Raw genomic sequence first — 13,772 nt, forward strand, 5'->3', positions numbered from 1 at the left:
TGCACCAGAGTGAAAAATGACTTTATTGCAGGACCAATGATAGATCTTGATGAGGGTGTGAAATGGCACATCTTGACTCTGGAGCAGGGAAGGCACACTGGGCAGTGGCAGAGAGGATTGGATTACTCACTACACCAGTACGACTGCTGCCCAATAGGTTAATTCTTTGAAAAGTGAAAAATGATGGTAGCAAAACCACGAAGTTACACTTGACACTAAACCAGTAATGTAGCCAAGTGAGAAGGCCGTATCACTCCAGCTGATTCCTTAGGACTCTGAAAGAAAGGTGCACACCTCCGGTGGCCTGCAGTGTTTCAGAGTGCCAGCAGCAGGCCAAGGACCTTACTGTTCCCTTTGATTCTCTTGGGAAACAAGTATCCTGAGCCCCGAAGAGTCTGGCACTGTCCCAAGGCCCTAGGAGCCAGTGGAGGAGCAGCGCTGCAGGAGCAGGGTGTGGCAACTGTCGCAAACACGCACGGGCTTGGGGTAGGAGGGTAGAGCCAGCTCATTGCTGGAACATGTGTTGCAGAAGATGTGGCCACAGTTTCTGCAGTGGTGCTAGAGGACAGAAAAGAGAGGACGTGCCACACTCCTGGAGTCCCCACACCTACTCCAGATTTCCAACCCTTTCCCCAGAGGCATGTCCCAATTTGGAAGGAGTTCTAAACCTCTCGTTTCCATATTTATGTTCCTGTAAAATCCAGAGTGCACTTGCAGGATTAAAGTTATTAGACTTGACAGCCCAGGTTATCTTGTGGTTGCTGCGTTGGTGGTGCTGACCCATGGCTGCCTCACAGGCCCCTCTTGAGGGGGCATCTTGCTAGGTAAGCAGAGCTGCCACAAACCTGGCACCATGTATGGCCGATGCCAAGCCCAGGACCTTTGTGGCCTCCGCTCCTCCCTGCTCTGTGCATCACTCCTGCCAACTGGCCTGGCCCCATCCCCACTGGGCTAGTAGATAGACTATGGACTGGGCCAGTCAGGTGTGGGGACAGCCAGGCCTTGTGAACAGGGATGATTGCCAAGGCAGCCTCAGGAGGGCTGCTTCTAGTTCTGGTTAAAATTTGGGAGGTTTGCTTCCTCTTTTCTAGAGGCTTTTAATAGGCAAGTGAGAACATGTACCCACGTAGTAGGGGATGGGGTGGTGATGGTAGTGTGGCCCAATTTTGCTTAGGATCTGTAACCTGCCCCTGTCCTGCTCAATTGGTCAGTTAAGACCGTTAATCTTGGACCCAAGGCTGGGCCCGGGACTTTCTGTTCTTGGAACATTATGGCAGGCTACACAGGCAGAGGCAGATTCACAGGGAGCGAGTATCCTGCCCAGGTGGCCTGGGAGCTTTTGGTGCCACTTGGATGCCTGGCTGCTCCTAAGTCCTGATTTTGACTAACTTAGGCAGATTTTAGTCCTGTTGATGACAGAATTTTCAATGATAACATTTACCTGGGACAGTTCTGCACACAAGCAGCCCTAACTCCTAAAGAAATCTGCCAATCATTGAAAGGACTGGTGGGGACAAAGCCTATGACTGACTGGACAGATCCCTCTGAAAGGGGGGCAGGCTGGGAGGAAGCTGTCTGCATGGGCCAGTGGGTGTGACCGTAGTGCGGTGGGCCTGGCCCCAAGGGTCCTTTAAGAGGGAGGTCCAGCGGGCACCAGTGGGGCCTTGGGTGGATGCAGGGGCCAGCCCACATACCTTCCTCCGAGAGATGGAGAACTCCTTCTCACACTGCTTACATTGTGTTGCTTCTTCATCTTTCAGCCAAGTATGGCCCTAGGAAAGAAAAGAACATTGATGGCTCTGTTCCCAATAGCTGCTGTCCCTCATAGCACCTGGATTCCTTTTGAAGGACTGCCTTCTGCTTCTGGTGTGGCCTCAAGACCGAGCACAGCTAGAACTCAGGACTGCAGAGGGGCCCTGCCTTGTGGCTCCAGGCTCCCAGCTTCCACAACCTCCTGTTGGCCTAAGACTTGCCCACCCTCTTTCAGGAAACAGCTGAGATAACCAGAATCAGGGTCTGCTTGCAACCCCAATCCCTGGCTGAACATGGAGGGAAAAGGGCCAACCCTGTCAGTCCGACTAGGACAATCTGGCACAGTAGTCCCTGCCGGGACAGGGCCATGTGCCTGGGAAGCTGCTGCCCACATGCACCAATGCCTCTGAGGCTCAGAGCAACGTGGGAGGCAGCTGAGGCTTTGAGAAAGGCTTGAGTCTCATGTGATTTCTGTCCTTTGGTGCTGTCAGCCGTCAGTGCAGGGACATACAGGCACCTCAGCAGTCACAATGAGCTTTCATGCTACAAGGGCTGGTAAAAGACACGTGGATGGTGATGCCAAGTCCAGGTGCTACCAGGTGCTGTTAGCCTTTGCTGCCTCTGACCTGCATGCACTCAGGAGGCGAGTCGTGAGTCACCTAGTGATTAGGTCTGGTGTTAGCAGGGGGCACCTCAGTTAAGTGGCTGTCAAGCACAGCCGTCACCACCCAGCTGAGGCCCCAGGGCTGAAGGTCCCACCACAGGTGGGTCTGTCTCTTCTCTGAACTGCCCTGGAGGGGGAGGTAGCTCGGGCTCCTTTTCCACTGTCCACACCCTAGCAGCCCAGCTTTGCACCTGCACTGGGTCACCTGGTCCGCATGCTCCTTAAGTGGTGTGTAATTCTGCCCTCCTCCAAATGGTCCAGACACTTGCCCTGCTCAGGGCTTCAGTGGTGCCCATCGTTGGGAGAAAACCCAGGCGTATGCAGAGTGTCAGTGTGAGCTGACTGACACAAGGAGTGCTTCTTACGCTAATAACATGAACAATTCAGTACCTTCAGTGCCTTATTGACTTCCTTGATGTCTTCCATCTTCAGCTTTGACCTTAAAAAAAGTAGAGATCACTCATAGCAGTGAGAGGCTCTTTAACAAAGCAAACTCATAGCAACTGGCTTTGTGAGGGTACAAACTTCGAAGGAGTACAACCACCCAAGTTGTTTCCAAATGCTTTCTTTTTTCCTTTTTATAATCCCAGTCACCTCAACTTTCATTGGCTCATGTATGCTGAGGTCTGAAGCTGAGCCTGGGGGCTGAATCTGGCCAAAAACAGACTGTTTAGCCTGTAAGGGTTGAAAATGACTTCGAAATTTTACATGGTGCTTGCTTTGGCAGCACATATGCTAAAATCAGTTTTTAAATGACTGCAATTATCTCTCAAAAGCCCAGGATTCTGGCTTCTTTGGGCAACCATTCCTGCATGTGACCTGCTTTGGGAGAGGGAGGTGTGATCTCCCCTCCCCTCATGACAGGAACTCAAATCTGCAGGGCTCTCTACCTGGCCCCTTTCCTGCTAGGTGCAGAGGCCATGGCCATTTATTCTTGCTCCATCCAGAATACTGAGGTGCAGAGGCCATGGCCATTTATTCTTGCTCCATCTAGAATACGGAGGCACAGAGGCCATGGCCATTATTTGTTCTTGCTCCAACTTATTGCCCATATGCAACAAGACTGAACATGGTCTAAACTGGCAGAATTAAACCCGATAAAATGAAACTATTTGTAATTTGAGAATGGTCTGAGGCCTTTCCTAAAAGCTGAGATTAGCCTAAACTGTCATTGGATTAGCTTAATCTAAGGGTCAAAGCATCAGGGCTCAGACACAGGCTAGACTTCCGGGGAGGACTTAGGAAACCCAGCATCAGGGAAACCATGGGGCCTTCAGAAATGAACTCAGGAGCCCCTTCCTTTCCTCCTTTCCTTTCTCTCCACCCCTGCCACAACTTGCCACAGACCAAGGTCAAGATGGCAGCCTGAGCACACAAGGGCTTCCCTGGGCAACAACCTGGGAAAGAACCCGGATGTTCCTGCAACGACTGGGCAGCTGTGTCTGTACTGGGTAGGGGTCTGAGGGCAGGCCTTCCCTTCTGTTTCTGGGTGTGGGCTCACGAGGAAGAGGGGAGACAGAACCAAGGCTGGCTGGGGAGCATTTGGCAATTGGTAAGGCAGTAGCAGCAGGGTCCTTTTCCAGACCAGGGCCCACCCATGTTTCTGAGGCCTGTGGCCCCAGGATAGGGTGCTCTGACTGCTCGCCAGCTGTGTGACATGGAGCGGACAAGCAGGAGAGAAACTAGCACTACCCACGTAAGAAGGGGATGTGCACCAGGCCACAGCAGACCATGCCCAGGTGTTCCTCTGTCTGAACAGCACCACAAACCCCAGGAGCTGGCTGTATAGCAGCCTCCATGCATGGTGCTCGTTTAGTCTCAGACACCCCAGAGCTGGCATTGCCCACTTTCCAGGAGCCCCTCAAGCTGGAGACGGGCAAGTACCGGCCAGAAGAGACCAGTGCAGGGCCTTTGGAAGGGATGGGTCAGCAGTCCTGAGCTGGTCTAGAAGGACATGGGGAGGGGGACAGGGTCTTCAGCTCACATTCCCACCAAGCCCTCGCTCATCTTATCGATCTGTCCAGGGACCCCTTCCCTCACCCAGACCACTGCTTTGTCTAGACACCCACCTTTCCAGACTGAGAAAGACCCCATGGTTTGTGCCCATGTGTCCTCTCTATTGTGCTTACAGTGAATTCCCATGTTAGTCCCCACCTCTGGGCCTTTCTGGTCACAGGTCTATAGCGCTGTGCTGGTCACGAGACTCCCATCTCTTTGGTTACCATACTTGTGCCAGGACTCGGGAGCGGTGAGTTGACCTGGGGTCTGGGAGCGATAGAATAAGAGGAACTTTGTTCCTCTCAGAGACCGCCCTGCTGGATGCCATCCTGCCCTTGTGGGGGCTAGGCTCACCTGTCAGGTAAGCAACAGATGGAATAGCCAAGGTGGGAGGCAGAGACTGATTCTGGATGGCTTTTTTTGCTTAAGTCAGTTTGAGTTGGCTTTCTATCATCTGCAACTAACCAAGAGTTCTGACAAAGGAGACAAAGCCGCTCACTGGGTTTGGAAATGCAATAACCACACAAATGGACAAATTGTACAACCTGTCGTGTGACCTATCAGGCTGTGCTGGCAGGGCTGGGACACCAGGGAGAACTGTCCCAGGGTCTGTGCTCCCTCAGCACTACCTGGCGGAGAGACATGGGGGTACGGCGTATGAGCCTCAACGCTCGACTCGCAGTGCTCCCTGTGGTTGACTGCAGGCTGAACGAGCGAGCCTCAGCTCCTATCTGGTTCCCTTAGGACCTACACAGTGAGCTAGTGAACATGAGGGTTCCAGTCACTAGAAAAGGTTATTAATGAAATAATTAAATCAGCACTGTCTCTGAGGCCTGGCTTCCTGAGGGGTGTCACCCTTGAACAGCTGGCAAGCCTCCCTTTCTGACTCTCCCTCCTCTGATAGCAGGACACAGGTGTAGGGCTCGAGCATGTGGTGGGCAGGCTGGTGTGACTCTTCATGGGGTGGGAGCAGGTTCTTACTGGCTGAGATGCAGTCCCATTTCCTGGAGGGCTTGCTCCTGCTCGTCACAAACCTTCTGTAACTCTGCCTTCTCGTCCTGGAGCTCCCGTAGCTCCTACAATGAACAAACCACATAATTGACAAAGTCCTTTTTTATAAGGTTTAGCAATCACAGCGACAAGTAGGTCAGAATATTTTCTAGGAGCAAAAGGTAGTTTTGTTGTGTTAACTTCTTTCAAGGGTTCTCCAGAATGAGTGACAGGGAGGTGAGCAGCTCTGCAGCAGGGACGGAGATGTGGGAAGGAAGCGGCTGTGTTCACCAGGCATATCCAGAACAGTCCCCCTCACAGGGCAAACAAAGCTTTGTCTGAATTTCTATTAAAAGATTTAAAAAAAAATACAACTACCTCAAAAATACACAGATGGAGCTTGGCAAAATCATATGAAGCTTACATCAGTAAAGAGCTGGTTTACTGAATAAACTCTTTGCAAGGAGCTGGTCACAGTTCTTGAGAATGGATGAGCAAGACTGATGGAGGCCAAGATCTGGGGTCTCACCATGGCCAGAGTGTGGCAAGACCTGGAGGCGAGACCCTGTGTATGAGCCATGCGCTTGGGGAGCAAGGCTCGCGAGGGGATGACAATGTTGATGTGTGTAATCTGGGGCCGGTATGCCTGCAAGGCACAGGCTGATGAGGGCCAAGACGAAGAGCAGAATGGCAAGTTGGGTCCAGGGCTGACCGAGGGCAGTGGTGGGGTTCACTCAGGCACACGGCACCAAGACAGACCGGTGATGTTAGACACGTCACTTTGTTTTTGTGCATGTGGTGAAGAGAGGGTATGGAATTCAAACCTTAGGCCAAAGTATTTTGAAGCGGAGTAAAGAGGGCCTGTTCCATGATGTGGCAGAACTTTCTAGAAGTCCTCTTCTGCCCTCTGTTTCCTCTCCTCTCTCCAAGCCTGAGTGGCCCTTAGGTACCTGTCCCCTCCTTAGCGATCCCCACCCCTAGCAATCCCTAGGAGGCTCTCATGAGAGGCTCTAGGCACTTCTGCAACAGAAACTAAATCATGTGGGGGTACCCACTACCACTGTCCTAGCCCCAGTGATCCTCCTCCAGAGAAGGTGATGTGTGGGAAGCCACCTGCGGCTTGGCAGTCCCCTGAGCCTGGTACCAGTGCCACCCGGAAAAGCCATGGAGGCCAGAGGCATCCCTAACCCGCCACGCGGCAGCCTGCTGTAACCAGAACTGCCAGACTCCTCCTGCCTTCTGGGGAGACGCTTGGTGATTTTATAGTCTGGGAAGAACTGCAGACTGACTGGATTTCATGAGAAGTACCCCTCCACAACCAGATGACAACGCCATGGTGGCACCCCCACATCCTTGCTCTCTGTAGCTTCACCACAGGATCTTGGACACACCTTTAGATGAGGCAAGGCCTCCAGAGGGGCAAAGTGCCTCTGGGTCTACTCTAAGGGAGACTTAGGGCCCTGGTCCAGTCGGCTTCCCAGGGATGGCCCAGGACCAGGTGGGTCTTGGGACTCAGGATCCCTGGCCCTTGGCAGAGTGGTCGACCCACCTCAGGTGAAGGTCTGGCATTTGTGGACCATGTTTACCAGTTACTCCCAGTTTTCTCTCTTGCCAGCTCACTACCTGCTCTGCACACAAGTGCAGGTGATGGTCTTAAAGCGGAGTTCGTTCATAGCTCTGAAGGCCCCGGTCAGCTCTGTCTGCCCAAGGCCTCAGCCCCAGCGCCTCCTCCCTCTGCCCGACACCCTGCAGCCACGCTGCCTTCTTTCTGCGTCTCCACGACGACTAAGCCTCGCATGTCTTGGTGTGTCGGCCCCAATCTGCTCGGCTATGCCTTGCTCATCCTGTCAGTTTCAGCCTGCCATTCTCAGATCACTCCGCTGCACTGTAGGGACAGGCTATGAGGGTGCAGGGACAGCACTCTCAGGCCCCAAGCTGCTGGTGTTGGGGCCGAGTGTGCCGACAGGCTCTTGAGCAGAACTTCCTGGAGATGCTGAAAGCTCTTTTCCTACCAAGGAGAGTCTGCCTCACCTTTTTTAATCCTTCCACTTGCTGCAGCTCTGTTCGGAGGAGGGACGAGGTGTCTTTCTCATGCTGCAGTTCTCGCTGCAGGGCCTGTCTTTGCTCTTTCTCAGATTTCAGCTCTTTCTCTAGGCTTGAGCTGTTTCCCAAAACAAATGTGAATGAGCCTTGATGAGACATTTCCCCGGAAAATTCACAACCCAGTTCACTGCCCAGGAAATGGGGAAGTCATGGGATTCTGAGGTGCCACGTGGGCCTCCAGGCCCTTCAACAAAGCATGGAAACAGGGCCCCCTCTCCCCAGGGTCCCCTGCGGCTCTGTAAGGAAGACCAGGGACATGTGGGAGAAGGCAAGTGGCACACCTGGCCGGTCAGCGACGGAGAGAAAGGAGGGAGCTCTCACACACCCGAGCACATGCATAACTCGCCAGAGAGGAGGGGACAAAGCGCACAATGCTTATGCTGCCTTCCCTCTCAGAGTGAGCTGACCAGGAAGGAGACCAGGAGACAGGGTGGGAACCGAGGGTCAGGAGTGCACCTCAACTGAGCGGCCCTGGGGACAGTCCCGAACCCTTTGGGGCTGGTTCTCTGTTGGCTCTGTCACTTTCACTAAGAGCACACGCTCCACCCCACCCCGGCCTTGGCTCAGGACATGCGGGCTGGTGCCTTACCAGTGCCCATGTGCCTGGGACAGCTCCCGCTGAAGCTCATGGCTCCTGCCGCCCAGCTCCCGCTGCAGCTCGTGGCTCCGTGCCTCAGCGCCCTGCCTCGCCCTCTCTGAGTGCTGCACCCTGGGCCAGATGGCAGAGCTTCGTAAGGCAAGACTAAGGCAGGAGTTTCTCATATTCATGCTGGCTTGAGATTTTCCTTTAAGTCCACACACAGTAAAACTGGCTCATGTATGTGTGCAGTCCATGAGTTTTAATCACCACGGCTACAAGGACAGCACAGTCACCCCAGGACACTCCCTGGTGCTGCCCCCAGAAGCCACACGCTTTTGCCACCCCTGATCCCTGGTAACTGCTGACACCATGGCTTTGTCTTTTCTAGAATGTTGTGGAAATGGAATTATACTTCATACAAACTTTGAGACTGACTTCTTTCTCTCAGCATAATAAATTTGAGATCAATCCACATGTTTGTGTGTAGCGGTGGTTCACTCCTTCTATAGCTGAGCGCTACTTCAGTGTACAGAGTTCCTGTTTGTTTATCTGCTTTTGCACTTTTGTAAAAAATCAGTTGCCCATGTTTGTGTGGGTCTCTTTCTAGACTGTATTCTGATCCGCTACTAATCTGATATTTAAATATGATAGTGACAAGGAGCTCACTGTAGAGTCCTGACTCCCTGACAGGTCAATGTGACACAGCAGCCCAAAGGCTGATTAAGTGACTACACGCTTAGGCAAGTGGGGAATTGAGCCCTCTTGCTGGGCAAGGCCACAGACCGAAGGTTAGCCATCCCAACCCATCTGTACTTTAGAGAGAGATTCTAAATCCCTAGGTCTAGAGAATGCTCACACATTCTGGGGATCACCTGATAGGGGGAGAGTGGTTACCTTTGTTCCATTTGTTTCATGCTGGACATAACCTGATTGATTTTTTCTTCAAGAGATGTGATGGTTTCATTCTTTTGCTGTAAACTGCTCTCTGCATCCTGCAAAAGCAAGGCAAGGGGGTGAGGCTCTGCGTTTCCCTCATGCCCAGTTAAGTAGGGTTTGGTACTTTCATAACACTTTCAAGAGTGTTTGGTTAATTGCTGTTCTTCCCCAGAGCCCTTGCCGGATCCAGGCTCTCAGCGCTACCAACAGAAAGAGCGGCAAAGAGGGAGGCAGCGAAGCTTTTGTTTCCTCTGAAGGTCCAGGCTCCTTTTTGAAAAGGACCTTTAGAGTTGGATCTGATTCAACTGGAGCTGTTCGCATGTGCTGGCACACTCGTGAGCTCACGTGATCCTGCAAGGCTCTCACCGTGGGGTTGTTAGCTCACTTCTCTGAACAAGAAGGGAGGTTCAAAAAGGGAAGGCACCTGGGTGAAGGTTTGTATGCAAACGCGGGGGAAGCTGAGTCCATACCCAAGACTGTGACTTCCTGAGCCCAGGCTTTTAACCGTGGCACATTCTGAGTGCCCAGGACGGGACAAAAAAGCACTGTGTTCTGGGGTGTCTGCAAGAGACACTCTTAAAATAAAAGGGCACAGAAAGGCTGAAGACAGAAGCAAGTCCTAATAAATTCCTAGGAGATAATATACAGACTGTATTTTCTGACCTTAATGTAACAAAATCAGACATTAACGTTAAGATGTACTCAAATTCTATAAATCACTAAAAAGAAAAAAACTGCTACTGGAAACATGTCATGCCACTAACTAAAAGATAAAATCTTAATTTCAGAGATGCTAAAATGAAAACTGTACTTCTTAGATGAAATATTTTTGTCAAAATTTGAGGGCCACAGCTAAAGCAGTACTTGAAGGTAATTTTTAACTTAAAAAAATTGTTTTTTAAATAAAATGTATTATAATAATATCGGTTAATAACATTATATAATTTTCAGGTGTACAAGATTATAATTCGACATCTGTGTACTCTATTGCATGCTCCCCACCCGAAGTCTAGTTTCTGTCCGTCACCATATGTTTGATCCCTTTTCCCTTTTCACCCTCCCTCTATCATCCCTTCCCTCCGATAACCATCATACCGTGGTCTGTGTCTATGAGTTTGTTTTTGTTTTGTTAATTTGTTTGAGGCAACCAACTGAATGAGAGGCGATATTGGCAAATGACACCTCTGATAAGGGGCAAATATCCAAAATATATAAAGAATTCATACAACTTAATACCCAAAAGACAAACAATCTGATTAAAGAATGAACAGAGGACCCGGATAGCCATTTCTCCAAAGAAGACATACATATGACAATAGACAGGTGAAAAGATGCTCAATGTCACTTATTATTAGAGAAATGCAAATTGAAACCACAATGAGGTATCACCTCACACACGTTAGAACTGCTATTATCAAAAAATTGACAAACAAAAAGTGGTGGCGAAGATGTGGAAAGAAGGGAACCCTCGAGCACTGTTGGTAGGACTGCAAATTGGTGCAGCCACTGTGGAAAACAGTATGGAGTTTCCTCAAAAAAATAAAAATACTACTCCCTTATGACCCAGCAATCCCATTTCTGGGCATTGATAAGAAGAAATCTAAAACACTAATTTAAAAAGATATATTCATCCCTGTGTTCACTGCAGCATTATTTACAATAGCCAAGATATAGAAGCAACCTGTGTCCATCAATAGATAAATAGATAAAGAAGTGGAACATATATACAATGAGATATTACTCAGCCATAAAGAAAATGAAATTTTACCATTTGCGACAAAATGGATGGACCTAGAGAATGGTATGCTTAGTGAAATAAGTCAGGCAGAGAAAGGCAAATATTTCACTTATAATGAGACACAGGATTCCACTTATATGCAGAATCTAAAACACAAAATAAACCAAGAAACAAAACAGAAACAAAATCAGATACAGAGAATGAATTGATGGTTGCCAGATGGAAAGGAGGTTAGGGGCTGGGTGAAAAAGGGAACCAGATTAAGTACAAATTGGCAGTTACAAAATAGTCATGGGGGTGCAAAGTACAGTATGGAGAAAATCATCAGTAATATTGTCGTAACTATGTATGGTGCCAGGCTTGACCACTCTGAAATGACAGGTATTGCGGGATCATCTTGTAAGGTCTAATCACTATGCCGTACACCTGAAACCAATATATGTCAACTATAATTAAAAATAAAATTAAAAAAATTCACGTACTCAAAATGATACGAGATGTTTTAGAATGACAAGTATGAACACTTTAGATTGTTGGTATAGAGGAAAGAAGATGAGAGTTGGGATTGAGAATAAAGGAAAATGAGAAAATGAGAGATCTTTTATTATAACGTGTCCCATACTGAGGGACACATCTGACCCCTGTGCATGTGAAGCCTGGGGGGAGGGTGAAAAGCGAAAACAGGAACTACCAGAGGGCGTGGGGCCGGGGCCGCCACAGGAAGTCTAACGCATGCAGCACCGACTCAGCAGTCAGGGGTCTGGCACTGTCAAGCAGGTGAGAGCTGGTGACCCTTGTTAGTTATGGCAAACAGTAAAACTGTCACTTGCCTAAACTCAGAAAACAGAATCTGTGCCAGCTGTGCCATGGTTCCAGCGGTTTGAACAAGCAAGGCATGCAAGGGGTTTGCAGAGAGATGGACCAGGACAGAGAGGCCAAAGGCGGGGGCCTCACGGCTGAGAAAAGCAAGCTGCTTCTGACCCTGAGAGAAGTGAGACTGAAGACTGAGCAGTGGAGGCCCCCGACGCCCTGCAGGAGAGGTCGGGTGAGGATGCCTGGACAGCAATAGGAGAGGGAGAGGCTGATAGAGCAAGGAAATGAAGCAGGCACAACAACTGTGCTTAATAAATCAATAGATAAACTGTGGTCATTGACACACGGAGAATGGAAATAAACAGTCCAGAGGCTATGACTGAGGACATGTATTGTCAAAACCGCGAGCCAGGCCTGAAAATTATCGGTAACTGACCCCTAATACATCGCCCAGGCCGGCAAACTGACCTAAGAAGCTGGCCATAAAAGCTGTGTAGCTGCCGAATGCTGTTCTTCCCAAGAACCCTCTAATGTGCCACAGATGTGCCACAGATGATGGTAGACCTCTCAGGGGCCACTTGGGAAGGTTGACAAGTTCTTTAGAAGGCAAAAGCAGGGTAGCCAGACAGGCTAAGAAAAGGTGCCCCTGACCACTGGGCAGCCTTCACACTTCCTGCCCAGGGGATGTGCGATTGTCATGGGCTGTTCTCCTCGTTTCCCTGTCCAAACAGGCACTTCTCTGTGGTTACCCTGTTTGTGCTCTACCATTTGCTGCTGGGAGGGCCAGGTTAATGTGAGGACAGAGGGTCTTCTGGTTCAAACACAGGCCATGTGACCCAATGGGGACTGCTGCCCAAGGCCCAGGAGGGGTGCAGATTTTGAGGATGCAGGGCCTGGAGAAGACTGGCTGACTAGCCCTGCTCTGTGTGATAGAATGGCAGGGTGTGTGCTACTGTGTCTCACGGTTTGAGCAAGAATCCCTGGCGCTGGACTTTTGCTTCTCATGCCCACCTTTCACTGACAAGAATGATGACAATAAGAGTGGCCTTGAGAGCTGGAGCTGCCATTAGCCTGGGTCCCTGATGCTCTCCTTGGAGCTATTATGTAACAGACACAAACTTTCATAGTTTTAAGCCATTCTATTTTAGGATCTGCTAAGTTAGTAGGGTAGTTTAGTTTACCCTAACATACTTTCACATTCTGTCTATATACTGAAACAAACCAGAAGAAAACATGAAAAAATTAAAACAGATAATTTGTTAGGAGGGTGAAACTTTTTCTCCTTTTGTCTTTTTACTTCCATTTTCACTGTTGCTATTATAATGATGATCATGTAAATTTTTATTTTAGGCGAGGCAACCCTTGGTTGACTTTACCAATTGCAAGGACCTTGTCAGCTTACAATCCCTTATTTTTTATTTTTTACACCTACAGCACCTGGTCTTCCAAGGTGGTCTCCCATCCAAGTACTAACCAGGCCCAACCCTGCATAGCTTCCGAGATCAGACGGGATCAGGCTTATTCAGGGTGGCACAGCCGTAGACGATCATGTACATTTTAAAAAGACAGGACAAAATAACAGTTTACTTAAACTCTGCACTCACATTGTCTTTGACGATGATGTTACTGCAAGTGAGACTGAAACCACATCTATGGAAAAGGAAGTGAGACTATTTTGGCAATAAAATAGGAAATAGAACTTCAAAAAGAAAAGTTTTGAGAAGGATACAGAGTGGGATCCTTCTGGGTAGCTTCTGGGCAAGGAAGCCTGACAGTTTTAAATGCTATCTTTCAAACTCTGGCATGGCGGATTCTGTCTGGGATAGCTCCCTTGACCACTCTGAAATGACAGGTGAGGTGAAGTAAGTGGCTTGTGTGGCCTGGAGACTCAGAAAGATTAATTTAATGGCAAACCTTGAAAAGACGATACCAACTTCTATCATTAATCTATTTCTCCATTTCGTGGGGGTAAACAATAGCCACTGAAGCAGAAGGAAACAGACAGCAGGGAGAAGGGTAAGGTTTGGAATCAAAAGACACAGTTCGATTTCAGTTTTATTTATGACCTGTGTCACCAGGGGCATGTGATTTAGCCGCTCAGTTCTGCCTTGTCACATTTTCCCCATTTTATAAACTTTCTCAGGGACTGCTGGGAGACTCAAATAAAATAAATGCAATAACATTGTGTAGGGCCTCGG

At 49.4% G+C, this 13,772-nt stretch overlaps 1 protein-coding gene and 1 pseudogene across 3 annotated transcripts in view; both read right to left on the reverse strand.

Moving 5' to 3' along the window:
• RUFY1 (RUN and FYVE domain containing 1) overlaps positions 1–13,772 on the reverse strand; it is a 40,657-nt gene continuing 26,885 nt past the window's right edge. For 2 of the 3 annotated variants that reach the window (XM_006923254.3, XM_025040733.1), the window contains exons 12-18: positions 8,982–9,079; positions 8,097–8,216; positions 7,436–7,565; positions 5,396–5,490; positions 2,807–2,855; positions 1,695–1,772; positions 1–558 (exon numbers count right to left, since the gene is read on the reverse strand). In XM_006923254.3, the coding sequence (XP_006923316.1) occupies positions 415–558; positions 1,695–1,772; positions 2,807–2,855; positions 5,396–5,490; positions 7,436–7,565; positions 8,097–8,216; positions 8,982–9,079 (714 nt within the window). In that variant the 3' untranslated portion in view covers positions 1–414. The remainder of the gene's footprint in view (positions 559–1,694; positions 1,773–2,806; positions 2,856–5,395; positions 5,491–7,435; positions 7,566–8,096; positions 8,217–8,981; positions 9,080–13,772) is intronic. The other variant, XM_025040732.1, reaches the window with a different exon arrangement.
• LOC112472096 lies at positions 13,000–13,118 on the reverse strand (annotated as a pseudogene).

Source organism: Pteropus alecto, unplaced genomic scaffold (genome assembly GCF_000325575.1).
Source record: "Pteropus alecto unplaced genomic scaffold, ASM32557v1 scaffold78, whole genome shotgun sequence".
NCBI lineage: Eukaryota > Metazoa > Chordata > Mammalia > Chiroptera > Pteropodidae > Pteropus > Pteropus alecto.